The sequence below is a fragment of the Hypomesus transpacificus genome, unplaced genomic scaffold (assembly GCF_021917145.1).
Source record: "Hypomesus transpacificus isolate Combined female unplaced genomic scaffold, fHypTra1 scaffold_149, whole genome shotgun sequence".
NCBI classification, from domain to species: Eukaryota; Metazoa; Chordata; class Actinopteri; order Osmeriformes; family Osmeridae; genus Hypomesus; species Hypomesus transpacificus.
In genome coordinates, this window is record NW_025813718.1 from 42,501 (window position 1) to 59,388 (window position 16,888).

General features: G+C 50.4%; 1 protein-coding gene across 1 annotated transcript in view; it reads right to left on the bottom strand.

Annotated features, from left to right (window-relative positions):
- bbs9 (Bardet-Biedl syndrome 9) overlaps window positions 1-16,289 on the bottom strand; it is a gene marked incomplete at its 3' end in the record, with an annotated part of 57,407 nt that extends 41,118 nt beyond the window's left edge. Inside the window, 13 exon segments of the mRNA XM_047051368.1 lie at window positions 199-252; window positions 341-417; window positions 592-670; window positions 672-774; window positions 2,209-2,338; window positions 4,696-4,879; window positions 5,034-5,118; window positions 8,017-8,191; window positions 11,570-11,683; window positions 11,963-12,027; window positions 13,703-13,853; window positions 14,039-14,157; window positions 16,182-16,289. Coding sequence (XP_046907324.1) covers window positions 199-252; window positions 341-417; window positions 592-670; window positions 672-774; window positions 2,209-2,338; window positions 4,696-4,879; window positions 5,034-5,118; window positions 8,017-8,191; window positions 11,570-11,683; window positions 11,963-12,027; window positions 13,703-13,853; window positions 14,039-14,150 — 1,329 coding nt within the window.
- Window positions 16,290-16,888: the final 599 nt, after the last annotated feature.

The following is a 16,888-nucleotide window of genomic DNA, read 5'->3' on the forward strand; positions in this document are numbered from 1 at the left end:
AGTGAGAGAGAGGAGAGAGAAAGGGTGGAAAAGTGAGTGGAGAGAGAAAGAGAGCGAGAGAGAGAGAGAGCGAGAGAGAGAGCGAGCGAAAGAGAGTGAAAGAGTCGAAAAGACAGTGAAAAGTGAGAAGCTCGAGCTAGTTACAGAAACCCTGCCAGCGAGCGCTGATGAGGTCATCAGCGTGCTGCACAGACGCACCTTCACAGTGACCGAGGGAACCGGCACGCCGCTGATCTCTGGGATGAGAGCTTGCTGTCAGGAGAGAAAGACACCGTCATTTCACAGATGCATTTAAAAAGGGGCTGTGTGTGTGTGTGTGTGCATGCGCGCGCGTCCTCACAGACGTGTCGTCCATGCTGGAGGAGACGGCGGCCGTGACTTGGAGGTCTTCCTCCGCGTCCGTCTTAGGAAGGATGTCTACAGGAAACAGGAAGCAGGGACATCGTCACCGCAAAGAGACCCAACGCCGTTCGCCGGCCTTGAAGGAACCTGTTCCGAGGCCCTCGGCCCAGACACAGGTTCATGAAGGTTCTACGAGTATGTTCCTCTGCTGGTTCTCCCGGTAGTTCCCCCGCCCCCCCCCCCCCTCACCCTGGCTCCTGGTGACCTCGCGGATGACCTTCTGCAGGCTCTTCATCTCGGCGTCCACCTGGGAGTAGTCGGCCTCCCGCGGCGTCCACCTTGGGGGTGGAGAAGAAGGAGGGGTCTGTGCCCATGTAGGAGCACTGCAGGTGGCCCTCAGCGCTCAGGGTCACCACCACGCCCCTCAGGTCCCTGCCCAAAGGAGGGAGAGACGCGGGCCTCAACAACCGGACATGACACAGAGACTGAGGATCGGTTGGAGAGAGTACGAGGGAGAGAAGGAAGGAAGGAATCCAGACTGGGTTCGCATGTGTGTGTGTGTGCGCGCCTGTTAACTCGTTGCAGATGTGTGTTGTGGTTCCAGGCCAGTGAGTCGGTAATACAGCGCACACACACACACAGGGTTCAGAGCCCCGAGCAGTACGCCCCACACCTGCATGGGGGGGGGTGTCTGAGGGGGCATAAACTCCTCTTTACTGCAGCATGGAATTAATTGTACTTGCACACACACGCACACACACCTTCAGGTTGACGTCTCGTGTGTGTTCGGGTTTCTGATGGATGCCGGCCGAGGCACACCGACCCAAGAGACCAGCAGTAGTCAAGGAGATCATTTAAGTAACCCTGTTTAGCTTCACAACAACACACACTATCTCCAGCATCTTAAACAGACTGTAGAGCCAATCTGCATTATTATTCCATGTGGTTGGACTACTCATACTAAATTGCGGAGCGATTACGGCCGTTTTGGTGCATGTAACATTGAGCTTCGGTGCATCACTTCCTTATTGGTTTCGATTGGCCAGCTGGATGGTATTGTGAGGTCATTTTCTCCTGGGGATGGCTGTGGATTTCTCATGGTGAAGATCATCATTGATGATTATTTACCATAACACACCTGGTCTGTGTATGGACTGGACTGGAGCGTGTGTGTCAGGATGATGTGCATGTGTCCACTGGTGCTGTGAAGACACTCAGAGAGCTCATCTGGATGGTGTTGACAGGTGGTCTCTCTGTGTCTCTCTCTCTCTCTCTCTGTGTCTCTCTCTCTCTGTGTCTCTCTCTCTCTCTCTCTCTCTGTGTCTCTCTCTGTGTCTCTCTCTGTGTCTCTCTCTGTGTCTCTCTCTCTCTCTCTCTCTCTCTCTCTCTCTCTCTCTCTCTCTCTCTCTCTCTCTCTCTCTCTCTCTCTCTCTCTCTCTCTCTCTCTCTCTCTCTCTCTCTCACACACACACACACACACACAAAGGAAGAGAAGCAGGGGAGCTCAGCCAAGCGTGGAGGACAGGAATGGAGGTTCGTCTAAGTGCTTCCACTCTCAAACCCCTCTCCTTCCATCTCTCGTTCCGTACCCTCCTCTTTTCTTTCATCCCTCCATACCCAGAGACAGGTCTACAGGGATATCAGTTACCTTATCAGATCAATGGGAATGCAGCCGCACACACACGCGCACACACACACACACGTGTACACACAGTGTCTGCCAGGAAATTAGGGGTTCACTTTGTTTAAAAGAATTAAACCCAATCAAGTATGTTCAGCTATAAAATTGTACAGTGTGTGTGTGTGTTATAGTGTCAGTGTGAGGGGGGCTAGTGTGTGTGTGTGTTGGCGGAGGCATTTACTCACGGGAAATTGGCGAGGCGAACTGCAACCGGCACGCAGGCTAGCTGGGCGGCCCACTTGAGGGTGACGTCCTGGTAGACCAGCAGCATGTTGGTGTGGTTCCCCAGCAGCGTGTTGGTGGTTCCCTCCGTCACTAGGGGGCACACACACACACACGTTCTGTTGGTTCCTAGTGACAGGTTGATTCTAGTTTTGCCCCTTTTAAGCAAGGGGGGGAATCTAGACGCATTCCTTTTTTGGGTGAGGGAAAAAAATAACCGTAGCGGGTGCACGCGCGCGCACACACGCAGGAACTCTCAAGTGACTCAGAGCTCGGGCTAAAAAGGGCCTCCTGACATGACCAGCACCTTTTTCGGTCTCGCGGCACGCATGACCCGGCGCGCCGGCCGGCGTTTAGCGGGACTGCCACCCAGGAAGATCAGAGGTCCTCGCGCTGAGAACACGTCTGATCCATCCCTCACACACAGTCAGGGTGGCAGAGACACCGGCATGGGGCCGGGCCAGTCCTAAATGACAGGGACGGACCATGTCTGACCCTGCTGGCCACATCAGAGGCTGACTGACACTGCTCTCACTCTCCACGCCAGAGGGAAGGGACCTCTGCACTGTGGCTAGCTACCTACCACTCCTGTAGTGCTCTTTATTTCCTTTATTTATTTGGATTAAATGCCACGGTTGCCGAGAACTGTATGCGTCTTATATTAGACAAACATGTGGCAATGGTTTCTCTGCACAGACCTCACCTTCTACGTGTGTGTGTGCGCTCTGCAATTAGAGGCGTGTTATTTACAATGTTGGGGTTAAGTGGCCATATCATCACTCCTTGGGGGGGATGAGAGCGGGAGGGAGGGAGGGAGGGAGGGAGGGAGGGAGGGAGGGAGGGAGGGAGGGAGGGAGGGAGGGAGGGAGGGAGGGAGGGAGGGAGGGAAGGAGGGAGAAAAGAAGAGGCGAGCCAAGAAAGGCAGCTGTGTAGCTGAAGGCGGTGGGGGGAAACCTGTGAAATATTCAGAGCGGCCCGGTAAAAACTGCTAAGGCTCCAGCCAAAACAATGTGAAATCCAACAGCCCGGAAAGTTCCCTCTCTCACTCACTCCGACTCTCCCCTTTTATCAACCCAAGCCCCACCGGATTACAAAAGCAGGAAGCCATTTTCCATGCTGCTCGGGAAAGATGAAAAAAAAAATGAAAAAAAAAACTACCAGAGGTGATCTCTCTCACCTGGGTTACTGGTTTCTTACCTCAGAGAGGGGTTAGGATAATTAGATGACGTGTGTGTGGTCACAGGTTAAACAGCTCCACTAGGTTTCAGCTGCATCGCCAGTGGTAGTTGGAAGTGGTCTGTAAACCACCTTTCATTCACTTCTCTCCTCCACCCCTCTCCATCTCCCTTCATCCCATCCCTCGGTGTCCTCCCTGTCGTGTCCTCTCCCTGCATCTCTCTCCGTCTCTCTCTGTCTCTCTCTGTCTCTCTGTGTCTCTCTCTGTCTCTCTCTGTCTCTCTCTCTCTCTGTCCTTCATTTCTCACACCTCCTCCGTCCTTTCTCATCTCTGGCCCCCTTACCTCTCCTGCCTCTCTACTTCCAACCCCTTCCCTCCCTCGCTCCGTCTCTGTAGCGCCGCTTTCAGCTGGAGAGGTGAGCGGGCTGGAACTCATTAGGGAGGCCAGAGCAGTCCTGGCATTAACATGCAACACGTAGACCCCTGATCCAGCAGGGCATTCAGCCAGTTCTACACACAGTGTGTGCGTGTGTGTGTGTTGCCAGCATGCATAAGTCGCTGCACATTTGCGCCCCAAAAAAAAAACTTGCGAATGTATCGCGTGCATGAGCCTTTGTTCTCATTTGGGGGCCGTATCGCGTGTCGCGGGGGTGTTAAATACCAGATCAGATGAGACCAGCAGCCAGCTCTCTGATACGTACAGGCCCGCCGTGTTGGGGAGGACACAGGAGCCGCTGTGTTGAGCCCCTCATTAACACACACACACACACACACGCACACACACACACACAGGAGTCTGCCCTGGCAGATGAACCCGAGGCCCACGAGCAAACACGCGCCGGGGCTACCGAGCACAGCCAGGCTCAGAGGGCATCGACTCGGCCGGAAACCGCTTGCTAGGAGGAGGACGTCGGCGCGGAGAGAGAATTAGGAAGGTGAGAATGGAAAATGGTGTAATGGTGTTGGAAAGGAGGGGGACGACGACACACACCTGACCACAGGCTTAACAGCGAGGTCCAAACTGGGAGAGTACCACGACAAGGTAAGGCTCAGGGCAGAGGGCTCTGCTCCAACTGCTCCTGGAGAGGTTCCACCTGGAGGTTTACCCTCCAGCCCTGATCCAGCATGCTGAATACGTTGAGGGAGGTTGGATGGGGAAACCTCCGGAAGGGTATGGTAGCTCTCCAGGAACAGGGCAAGGCAGGCCTGGGTTAGTAGGGGGGTTAACTGATGCATGAGGGTGGGGGTGGGGGGGGGTAGGGTGTTGAGTCACCTGAGGCGTAGGGTAGGAAGCAGCTGGGGTTGTACTCCAGTTTCTTCATGAAACGGATTTGGCCGTTGTCCTTGAGGCAGTACAGGTTCCTCTCGCCCAAAACAAAGATGGAGGTGGTGGACTGGGAGAAGGTGGGGACACACAGGTCCACGGCCTGCTCCCCCAGAACCAGGGTCCAGTCAGCCTGCGGGTACCACACACACACATGCATATACACAGACCTAATGAACACATCCATGCATTTGGAAATACCAGCATGACATCAACTAGTGGTGTCACACACACACACACACACAAACACCGTACACACGTACACACACACAGGCAGGTCCTCTCACCGTGAGCCTCTTCCCAGCAGTCTTGCCCTGCTGGTCTGAGTTCTGTCTGGTCTCTGCATCAGTAGCCACCGCCAAAGTCTCATACCTGACACGACAGGAACATTTGGTAACACGCACGTACACGCACACAGAAACCAACACTTTTACTGTGACAGTACATACAGTATATGCACCGTGAAAAACATTTAACTGTCAAATTCACAAATGTATTCCCAAAATGGTACTCCATGTAATGGGATAGCCGTAGCCAAAGAAAAGTCCTGTCCGATTGTTAACAACTTGATGTTGAGGAGCTGGCATCCTTGACACTTCCAAACGCTTAGGGGTTGTCAGCTGTTGAAAGCTGAGTGGTGTACAGAACATTCTAGAACTCTTCAGCTGATCTCCAAGTCGTTGACTCTGGCAGCCTTAACATCAGGTTTCCAGTAAGAGGCTGGCGAGCTGCTTGTGTGAGGGCCAGCACACGTCTCTCACACACGACACACAGGTGCGTAGACACAAACACAGACTTGCTCGCGCACACACATTCAACCGGAACCTCAGCCATTCTTGAGAGAGAGAGAGAGAGAGAGAGAGAGAGAGAGAGACACAGAGAGAGAGAGAGACTGAGGAAGGAGACAGAGCCAGAAAGACTGCTAAATAGCTGCTAAATACGATAATTTGGTCCGAGGAAATTGTTAAACTGTGGTGTTTATAGAGCTGTAAACAACAGGAGGCTATTTGCTGCATCTGGGAGAACATCTCTTCTCGTCTTTGGAATGATCTGATGTGAAGTAGCTGGTTAGTGAATGAATTTGTATGAATGGCTGCAAACAGAACAGTGTGTGTGTGTGTGTGTGTGTGTGTAAGGAGACGAGATTCCAAACAACAAATAAACAGATTGTTCCCCAGCATGGCAATCATGCAGGGGCACTGAGTGTGCGACTGCTAGTGAGATGAAGTGTGTGTCTATGGAGAACACAGACTGCCCTCTGACCCGCCTTCCTCAGAGGAGCTGGGAGGTCAGTGTGTGTGTGCGTGAGAGTGTGTGTGTGTGTGTGTGTGTGTGTGTGTGTGTGTGTGTGTATCACTAGCCAGTCGACATGGGACATCAGGCCAGATGAAACAGCCCAGTCATTTACATGAAAGAGGATCCCTCTGCAATACACATATACACACACATGCTTTGTAAACACACACATGACCACGCTCTTGCTCGTTACGTACACACACATACATCTCGCAAACATACACACCACCACTCTCACACGTACACACAATCAACACACACCCCTCATTCATCAGCTCTCAAGCGGGGAGCGAACAAACATTGCAGGCTAAATAAACTAACCTAACCTAGTAGATCTGTTCCCCCGGTTTGGACTGATCAGACCCAGAGAAGCCAGAGGCAAAAAAACACAGGCACACACACTCTCTCTCACACACACACACAACGGGGTGGTGGGAAGGTTTGGGGGAAGTCAGCAAACAAAACGGACATTTGGTCAGTTTACCCCCTCCAACTTATGTTGAGGGCGTCTATGAATGATGATACTACATGCTACAGATCATTGGATAGCTGTCAAACCCTCGCAAAACACAGTACTCAATTATCAACAGACCGTGACTCAAACACAGTCAGCGGTTTTAGCCAGTGCTCGGGCACTGTTAGAGGGAGCGCTGGGCTGAATGTGCGGATCGTTCCAGAATGTGAGCAGTGAGCAGGGCTGCAGTCTGGCCTCCAGACCGAGCCACCTGTTAGTGTGTGGGACACAGACAGCCAGACCAAACGCCACCGAGCTACTTTTATTAGCGATCCATATCTACGGCCGGTCTGAAAGGACTGGGGAGAGAGACGGAGAGAGAGGGAGAGGGGGAGACGGGGAGAGGGGTAGAGAGAGGGAAAGAAACAGTGAGAGCAGCAGGGGTGGTGAGGGGAATGTGTGTGTGTGTGTGTGGGGGGGGGGGGGTGGAGAGGGGGGGGGGTGGCGGGGGGGGGGGGGGGGGCTGAGGTCAGCGTTTCCGCGATGATATCTCGTCTGGGGAATCTCTTGATATCTGAGAGAAGCCGGAGAAATCCGGGATAACAAGCGGCTGGGAGCTGTGGCTTCCCAAACCCTCCAATACACACACGCACATTCCAATACGCAGAGCGGACGTCTGTCCTGTACCGTCCATACACACACATGCTACTTCACAAATACTCTCTGAAGCCTTCTCACACACACACACACACACACACACACACACACACACACACTCTCTCACACACACAGTCTCCGGTTGGGAATGGGACCCTGGAGATCAGAGTCCCGGAGTGTGTTTGGAGAGTGGAAGACGACTCCGATTATTGTGCCGGGGCGATGAGTGGCGAGCGCGGGGCAAAATAAAGCCCGGGCTTATTCGAGCAGAGCCGCCGATCAATGAGTGGAAATTTCATTAGGACGTGAAAACGTTCAGTTAGCACCGTGGGCTAACCAGCCGCAGCTGTGGAAACAGGGCCATGAACACCCAATCTGCCCTCTGCAGTATCTGCTATCCTCTAGTTATACTCAGCTCCACACACACACACACACACACACACACAGGAAACATGCACACATTGTGGGAACGCGTACCCATGCACACAAAGGACTTCATACAGAGCGCATCCACAGACACTCAAATAGAAGGAACGCAGGCTTCTGCAGTAGTGACATAAACAGTCCGTGTACATTCAAACATAGACAAGTGCATCAAACATGCAAGCGCACACACACACACACACAGATCCCTTCTCGTGCACTCTTTATTCACAAATGGAGCTGTGGTTTGTGGTGAGAGCAGGATATAAGAAAATGGCCTCCAGTCTCCTCCACAGCACGTGTTCCAAAGCCTGCTACTTATGGTGCCAGTCAGCCAAACCAGTCAGCCAGTCAACACCAGCCAGTCAGCTAGCCAGCAAATCAGCCAGACAGCCAGTCAACAAGCCAGCCAGTCAGTGTCAGTAGCATGCAGCCTGTACCTGTAGCTCTCCACCTGGCGGGCGGAGGACACGGTGAGCAGGGTGTCGGTGCGGGAGCAGTAACACAGGGGCCCTGGCAGCAGGAAGCCTGGCAGGAAACGACCAAACGAGTAGCTGTCCTGCTCAAAGAACATCAACATGCCGTCCATGGACTGGATACACAGGGAGTGGTGGCCTGGAGGGGGGGGGGGGGGGGGGGGGGGGGGGGGGGGGAGGAGAGAGAGAGTGAGAGAGAGTGTGAGAGAGAGCGAGAGTGTGAGAGCGAAAGTGTGTGAGAGAGAGAGCGAGAGAGAGTGAGAGAGAGAGAGAGAGAGAGTGTGAGTGAGAGAGACACACAAAGGGAGGTAAAGAAGAAGATATATATTCACAGTAAGCAGAAAGAGAACACATGTCATGTCATGGCCCAGGCCCTGGTAAGTCCCTGGTGTTCCCTGCAGGTTACTCTCTCTCTCTCTCTCTCTCTCTCTCTCTCTGTGTGTCTGCGGCCTGGGCGTGTCTCTCCCCCTCTCCCCTGGCTCCTCGCTCCACCAGCACACCTGCTCTTTGCTGCCATCAGCTCAGCACCCTCGCCAGATCGTTGCCTCGACCCCAGTGGATGGAAACGCCCCCCCCCCCCCCCCCCCACCCCTATCATGTCGTCTTATAGCACAACCAGGAGTACTGGAGAACCAGGCCGATGTTTTGGGTCGTGTGTACATGAGCCCTTCTGTTTCAGCAGGGTTGCTGTGAGCATGGCAAGGATCACTCCCTCTTTCTGAATCTGATACGGCCATTAACATCTCCCTCACTGAGCCTGGCTTGTTCTCAGAGTGTGTGTGTGTGTGTGTGTGTGCGTGTGTGTGTGTGCGTGTGCGTGTGTATTACGGGTTTGAGTTTGGAAAGTCCTGCCGCGTGGCAGGCGGTCCAACGTGGGCTTTATGACACAGAAAATCAGTGTAGGATGGTGGCGTACACACCTAGACGCACACATGCGCCTACACACACACACACACACACAATGACCCATAAAACAGGGTGAGTGGGACCAGAGAACTATAATTGGGCCTCTACGCGCTGTTAAAAATCACCCTCACATCAACGAGGGGTCCATGACAACCACCTACAAAGAGCATGCACACACACACACACACAGTGACACATACAAACAAAGACACGACCACATTAACCCACACGTGTGTGTGTGTGTGTTCTATTCTGGTCATCTCGTCTGTTCCGGACACAGTGGGCGGTCGGTAACACAGTCAGGGACAAGGTCTCCCACATCACAACACCACCCTGCTCTCTGTGTGTGTATGCAGGTGCATGTGTGTGTCTGCCTGTGTGTGTGTGTGTGTGTGTGTGTGTGTGTGTATGTGTGTGTATGCAGGTGCATGTGTGTGTGTGTCTGTGTGTGTGTGTGTGTGTGTGTGTGTGTGTGTGTGTGTGTATGCAGGTGCATGTGTGTGTGTGTCTGTGTGTGTGTGTGGGTGTCTGCCTGTGTGTGTGTGTGTGTGTGTCTGCCTGTGTGTGTGTGTGTCTGCCTGTGTTTGTGTGTGTGTGTCTGCCTGTGTGTGTGTGTGTGTGTGTCTGCCTGTGTATGCATGCAGAGCGCTTCAAAGTGTCGACTATTTGGGTCCTGGCTGTGTGGATGTGAGTGTGTGTGCAGCTACGCCCATATATGGGCTATAGGGTATTAAAGCCCACTATAAAACACAAAGCCTCTATCCTTGGGAGAGGAAGTGAGGAAAACAGCCCATATGTGTCATTTATGGAGCATGTTATACTAGTGTAGGGCAAGGACAAAGCACAGAGGCTGGCAGGTACAGTGGCTCTCTGGGACTAGGGTTCTGGGTGGAGTGGAGTGTGTGTGGGTGTGTGTGTGGTGTGAGAAAGGATTCAGACTTATGCGCAAGCCCAGCTATTCGGACAGTATTAGGAGAGCACTGTTATAACAGAGCCTATATCGTCTCAAAATGGTACACACATTGTGGTACACACAAACAAACACACACACAAACACACACACACACATCCCTCTTTGGATATTTGCTTCATACACTCGCTGAACCCAAAACACAGTGAATGACTACGGTCTATCCTATAAACGATCTCTCCGCGTTCTAGGTTACAGTCAGAGTTCAGGGGTCAAGCTGTTATGTGACCTGTACATGCAGGGGCAACCTGTTACAAGTAGAGCCAATTTCTGCAGATTCTCCAGGCTGTGCTGCCCTCAAGTGGCTGGAAGAGGAAAAGGGGTTGCCTGGAGAAGAACTGGGACACAATCAGCGGAGCGATCCTCTTATCCAGACCTGTCAGTTTCTATCTGGATTTATAGTGGGCTGCCTTTAATCCACTCTGTCCCTCGCATGCTCTCTCACACACACACACACACACGCACACACACACACACACACACACACACACAGGGGAGAGGGAGGCCTGAGTTGCAGAGAGTGAGAGAGCAGATAGGGACGACAACATAGTGAGAAGGAGATTCATCAACAACGTGTTGAGTCTTGAAATAAGATGTGGAGGTGTGGAGCAAGATCGAGATGAAGACGAGAGAGACACAGAGAGGAGATAGAGACGGAAAGAGAGAGAGAGGAGAGAGACACAGAGAATAGAGAGAGACAGAGATTGAGAACAACAGAGGAGAGAGAATGAGTGGTGATCAGTCAGACAGAACAGGAAGCAGAAAGAGAGAGAAGGAGAGGAGAGATAAGGGAACAAAGCAGCAGACTCCCCTGGAAAAGGTCCATGGCCTCTAGGACGATTAGAGCTTTGGAAAAACTGAAGGGAAAGACCTGGACTAGACCTCTACATCCAAGACAAACAGAGTCCACTCCTAGCATCTCCTCTGACACACACACACACCTAAACAATACAGTCCTTATTTCATTTTTGGCCATTTTTGTTTAACCACAGTTGCTCCCCTTACGTTTTCAATGGTGTGTGTGTGTGTGTGTGTGTGCCATGCTGGACTGGACTTGCTGGTCTTCAGCTTGAGAGTGAGACAGCAGACAGCGTGGGCTGATATGATGGGAGGTTGGGCATGGGGCTTTGTGTGTTTTCTTCCATATGAATGAACATCTGTGTGTGTGTGTGTGTGTGTGTGTGTGCATATGTTTGGCTATGAGTGCCCTTTCATATTAATGAATTGCCTGTTGTATCCTGTCTGGGGTATGGGCCAGACCTTTGACATGCTAAAAAACTTGTTCTTTGGTTGACCTGAGGCAACCTTACATAAGCACGCACGCACTCACACACTCACTCACTCACTCACTCACAGCCAACGGATTTACTCACTGCCGTAAAAATAAACGTTCATTCATACACTGAGGACTGACCCCACAAAGAATGAGTCACACAGTAAAATCCACTTCCAGCTCCGTGGTCATTAGAAATGAAATGAACACAAAAGAGCACATGGATGACGATGTGTGTGTGGTTGGGAGGGGTTGTTAAAGTGTGTATGTCCGTCTGTGTTTATGTGTGCGTGTAATGCCTGTCTGTATGTGTGCATGTGTGTGTATGTGTGTGTCTCTGCGTGCCCCTAGAAGAGTCTGTCTCGTACCTGTGACCCCTCCGAAGGTCCCGTAGGTCATGTTGCAGGCCGTCCTCTGCAGGTGATGCTCGTACACCAGCTTGAGCTGGTACTGGGCCCCATGCTCCACGTTCCCCACAAGCCCTGCACAGGGACGGACACACACAGCTGTTTCCTTCCCCTTGAAAACTCCTGGCAACTTGGGACGCAAGCCTATATTGTGCTCTGCAAATTCCATTGTTGGTGTAAATTGCTACGTGGGATACATGCATTGATATGTTGTACACAAGAAATTGACGTTCTTGTAACGTGTCACTAGCGAGGCTCAAATGGCGTCCATCTTGGTCAGAAGTGTTCTTCGTGACGTATATCGTGGGTACATTGTCTGGTAAGGCTGGTGATTTCAGCACACGGGGGAGTTACCTGACACGGAGTACACACACAGCTTCCTGGGGTGAAGCACGGCCAGGTGGAGGAGCTCTGAACACCTTGGAGACACAAGCACAACACCTGGGGTCATTCAGAGGTCAACGAGGGGACATGTGACTCGAGGCTCTGTCGCTTTATGATGGAGAAGTAGGATTCTCCGGGCTTCTTTGACGCTTCCCGCGCGAGGCCTTGAGCTGTGACGACGGCAGCTCGACTCAAGTCTTACAGTGACATTTTAAAACGCGGTGTTGGTCCAGCTGAGTAAAACACAAGCAGGGAAAGATTTAGAGGTTCGTCAGATTTGCATCTGTGGCTCCCCACACATTTTCCACAGCTTGGATGTGAAGTAATTTTGCGTCTTAAGAACCTTGCAATGTTGAAAAGGCAAAAACAACCCCAACAATTGGAGCCCGGCGTTTTCTTTTTCCCCCGAAAACCACAAAGCTCTCTGTTGAAGAAAGCTGCTGTCACAACATCCAGGCCTCGCCCGCCCCTCCCGACAATATTTACAACGTGTTTGTCTGCCAAGTCTATTCCCAAATTCTTTGGCGGTGGCTTTAAGTAATGCTAACCGCTACCACCCTTCGACAAAACAGAACATACCGAAACAAACAGTCATAGAACCCCTTTGACTCCGGCTCTGACATCCCCCTTGCGGGGATACTTTCGGAACGCCGCCCCGGCTTTTCACGGAAGCCTGGCTCTCCGGGAGGTCCCTGGGCCCCCGGTGTGGGACACTGGTGATGACATGTGCCGACATTCCATCTCTCCCGCCCTGCTTCCCACCTCCTTCTTTCCATCTTCCCACTCGTTCACTCATCTCTGTTTTTTCTGTCTCTGCCCCTCTTGGATAGTTCTGGGTCTTAATGAGTGTTCAACAGTTACATTTCAGTTCTCCATGAGGAGGGGAAGGGGTGGGTTCTTTCAACATTTTGCTGAACATGATTTCCCATTGAGAGCTAATTTATCTACAACAACAATGTGGAGCGAGGCCCTTGGGTAGCAACAACTATGCTGGTGACTTAGCGGTTAGCCGAATGCTGTCAGAGTAGCCCAGTTTAGCACTCAGGGGTTGGTAGAGTCGGATAAATCCACAGGATAGAGCTAAGCTCATGATTTGGTGGTTAGCTGAACAGGGCCAGTAATAACAACTGGCATTCTGCTGAGTTTCAGCGGTCAAGAATACTGTAAAAGGCATTATGAAGGCATTTGAAGGCCTAGACCAAAAACCGATACTGTGTCCATTAGACTCATATATAACTATGGCATCCCTTCTAGGTCATTTTTTGGGTTCCATTTTATCAACACCCCATATGGAAAAGCACCCACGTCCCGCCAAAAGTGCAGTTCAGTACCAGTTTTTGTGTGGACAGGTCTGAAGAGGTCGAACCACCCTCCGTGACACAGAGCTCCAGTAGCTTGATGTGGGCTCTAAGCAGGGCTATGTTGGGCTAATGCCAGCGTGACCTGCACCACTTCAGTAAAAGGCCACACATAGCCAGCCCAAGGAGGAAGAGAGGGGCGGAGGAAGTTAAGAGATTAAAGATGCCATGAGTGACTGAGCGGTCTGTCCGGTTAGCTGCGGAACTCCGAGAGATGTGGTTAATCCCGAAGGTGACGAGGCGTACACCCTTGGGAGTTACTTTACAGTCCTATGTTGTGTGTGTAGGGCATTTTTTTGGGGGGGGGGTTCCGTGTGCTTGTGTGTGTACGCTCCAAATAACGTTTACTTACGAGACAAACTTGCCCACTTCCACCTGGATGACGGGGTCTCGGAGCTGCACCTCCAGCAGCTGGGCGTCCGCCTTGCTGGCCTCGCCGGGTTTGGAGGCGTGGGGCGAGAACACCCGCAGCACGCCCATGTAGCTGCCCACCACGACCTTATCTACAGGACACAGTACTCAGTATCTCACTGCAGCCCATACACTTTTTACAACATATATATGTATTATATATACACACACACACACACACAACATTGTATATTAGCATTAGCTGTATTGTTTGTTTGGTTTAATGCTCACACTTTATTGTTGTGGTTTGCCATAAACATCACACACACACACTTACCATGCCCTGTGCCACTGTTGTCCACGTCTCCAACACACAGGCATCCTTGATCAAACTCCTCCCCTTCGCCTAAAACCGTGGCCCACCAATCACGAGCCTTGAACAGAGACATGCCGTTTCTGGTAGGGAGAGAAAATGAAAAAAGGGGGAGTTTTTTCCCGTGGTCATCACAAGCACACCTACCCCTCCCTTTTTCTCGGGGAAACCATGTAATGACTGGGAACAGATGCACCCCCCCCCCCCCCTCACGCGTGCAGGGGCACGCCATGTATGGAAACAAAGACGTCCAACGTCAGTTTGTTCTTGTTTTTTTCTTTCCTGGGAACATGAGCTCAAACGTGGTCCTTGCAGGGGAGAGGACGAGTGCCCTTCAGAGGGAGAACGGGAGTGGGACGCCACAGACAGACGCTGGGAGCCACTTCAGAACCCTTGACGCACTCTCAGAACACACACCGCTGGGACTCGCTTCCAGGCAAGAAAAACGGAGCTTTCAATGTTAGAGGGCAGGGAACACATTGGCACCGAAAATGGCTGCTTGGCACCGAAAATGGCTGCCTAGGTAGGCTCTCCTCCCAAAGCAAATTCCTTGTCTATGCAAACTTTCATGGCGAATAAACACCAATTCTGATTCTGATTCTGATTCTTCTACTGGGTGTGTTTGTGACTTATCTCAGGCACCACGTCGAGGCTAGAGCTACACGTCTGGTGCGTTTTTTTTTTACACTTTTTTTGTTACTGTATCCACCTTTAACATACATGTTCATGTTTCTCTTCTTTGCGTCAGTCTACACATTGTGCTGCCGTGGGGATTGTTACATCACAGAGCACCACAGGCTACTCAGGGGATTCGCAGGCCTAGGTATTTAGTATTTTAGTGTGTCTACTGGCTACATCTTTCCAGCCATGTGAAACTGCCCTTATGTCACCAAGTAGCCTTCTACTTCAATGATTAGGTCAACTACTCCTGCAGATCCACACAAGACTTTGCAGGAGTCTCAATTCTTCAAAAGTAGAGTTGCTGTTGGCATGACTGTCCAAGCCCAGCAGGTGTTACACACAAGCCGGCACACTAGCCAATGGCAATCCAGCCAGTCACATGACTATGGATTGTATCAGGGTGCGGGCCAAGCAGCTTTCCTAATTGCTAACTGCTGAGCAGGTGGAATGGACAGCTAATCCAAATACAGAGGGACAGAGGCACAGAGAGAGAGAGAGAGAGAGAGAGAGAGAGAGAGAGAGAGAGAGAGAGAGAGAGAGAGAGAGGAAGAGAGAGAGAGAGAATCCCTTGCCCCACACCCACCTACAACCTAATCTATATCAAGACCATAAACCCAACGATTAATGTGGTCTTCGTAAGTATGGTGCTCCAGGCTGGAAACAATATGTTGCCTCTGCTAATGAAACTCATTAAAAACTGCAGGATCACATGACATCAAGGCTGATAGTAACAGGAGCAATTGTTAGCCATGGTGGCCCCAATTTCCCATCTACATATTTTACTGATTGTGGAACATTTGTAAATAGGCTACAGTTCATTTGATAATATTTACCAACTGGTGGAAAATATGATTTAACTCTCTTCAGATTATTAGGCATATTATTCTGCTGTCACATAGGTTAAACTCACTGTTCAGCTACCTCATCCATTTCAAGATTAGGAATATTATTGTATTAATGTTGTTTGAAAAATCACTGCAGAGGGAAACATATGACACACAAAGCACGCTCTTATGTATTTCGACGTTTTTTTAAGACAGTATTTGAGCATGAAGAATGATTGAATCAATATATCTTTATTATGGTAGCTTTGTATTTAGTGATGCCTACTTAAGGTCTGTTAGCAAGTACATCCTCTGTTGATTCTTCGAACCAAACTACCTAGATACTGTGCCTCGGGTTTGCATTTAGCTTGGTACATTAGGGAAAATTGCATCCTTTATTGCCCAAGTAATAGTCGTATCAGAGAAACTCTTGACTTTTATTAGTTAAGTAGTAGTAACTTAGGTATATGGCTAATTAGCCCCGCGCGCTAGCCGGCTATTGCACCTGGCTTGCTTATCAATTCCTGCTCGTGTCTGTGTTAATTTTGTAAAACTCTCGAACATGGCAAAAGAGCTAACAGTTCTATTTGTGTTTTACTTACCTCTCTGAAGACAAGCCTGCTTGCAATTTGAGGTTTGCTGCTATGACAAAAATCACATTTCTTGTGTCATTATGTCCAACTTGCTTGAAACCATCTCACTGTTGTCATAGCAGTGACGCTAAACTGTGGGATATACTTGCGCGCATGAACGGACATGAACACAAGATTCATGGGAAATTGAGTTTTTCAACTGCATGCATTGCGTTCTTGTAAAAGTTAGGAGTTGAACCATAGACATCTGAGTTGAACAAAATATAAACTATATTGGTGGTGAGGTAAATCTTCTAGCGCCACTTCAAAACAATAGGCTGTAAAAGGTCAGGCGCATTAGCGTCGTACTTAAACAAATAAATAGAGATACATTAATTCTTAATTGACGCACGTGTACACGGTATTTAAAACTTTAATGTTTATTCAATATTCCATTCATATTGCGTGTTAAAAGGTTTTGTATTAAAAGGTTATTCACAAAGTGAATAATAGGACTGGAGCTCAAACAATAATATAGTGTGGAAGATGGTTGGGAAATTCCTCTGACCATTCCCAGGCCAGGGATGTATGTTTATAATCCTGTGATCTAAAGTAACTACATTCTTCATTCATTGGGGGTGGGGGAAGAGGGGGGGAAGACAAAAGATAAAAAGGAGGAAAACAAACAAATTGTCATATTTTTTCCACTCACACACCTTTCAAGTTCATTTCACACA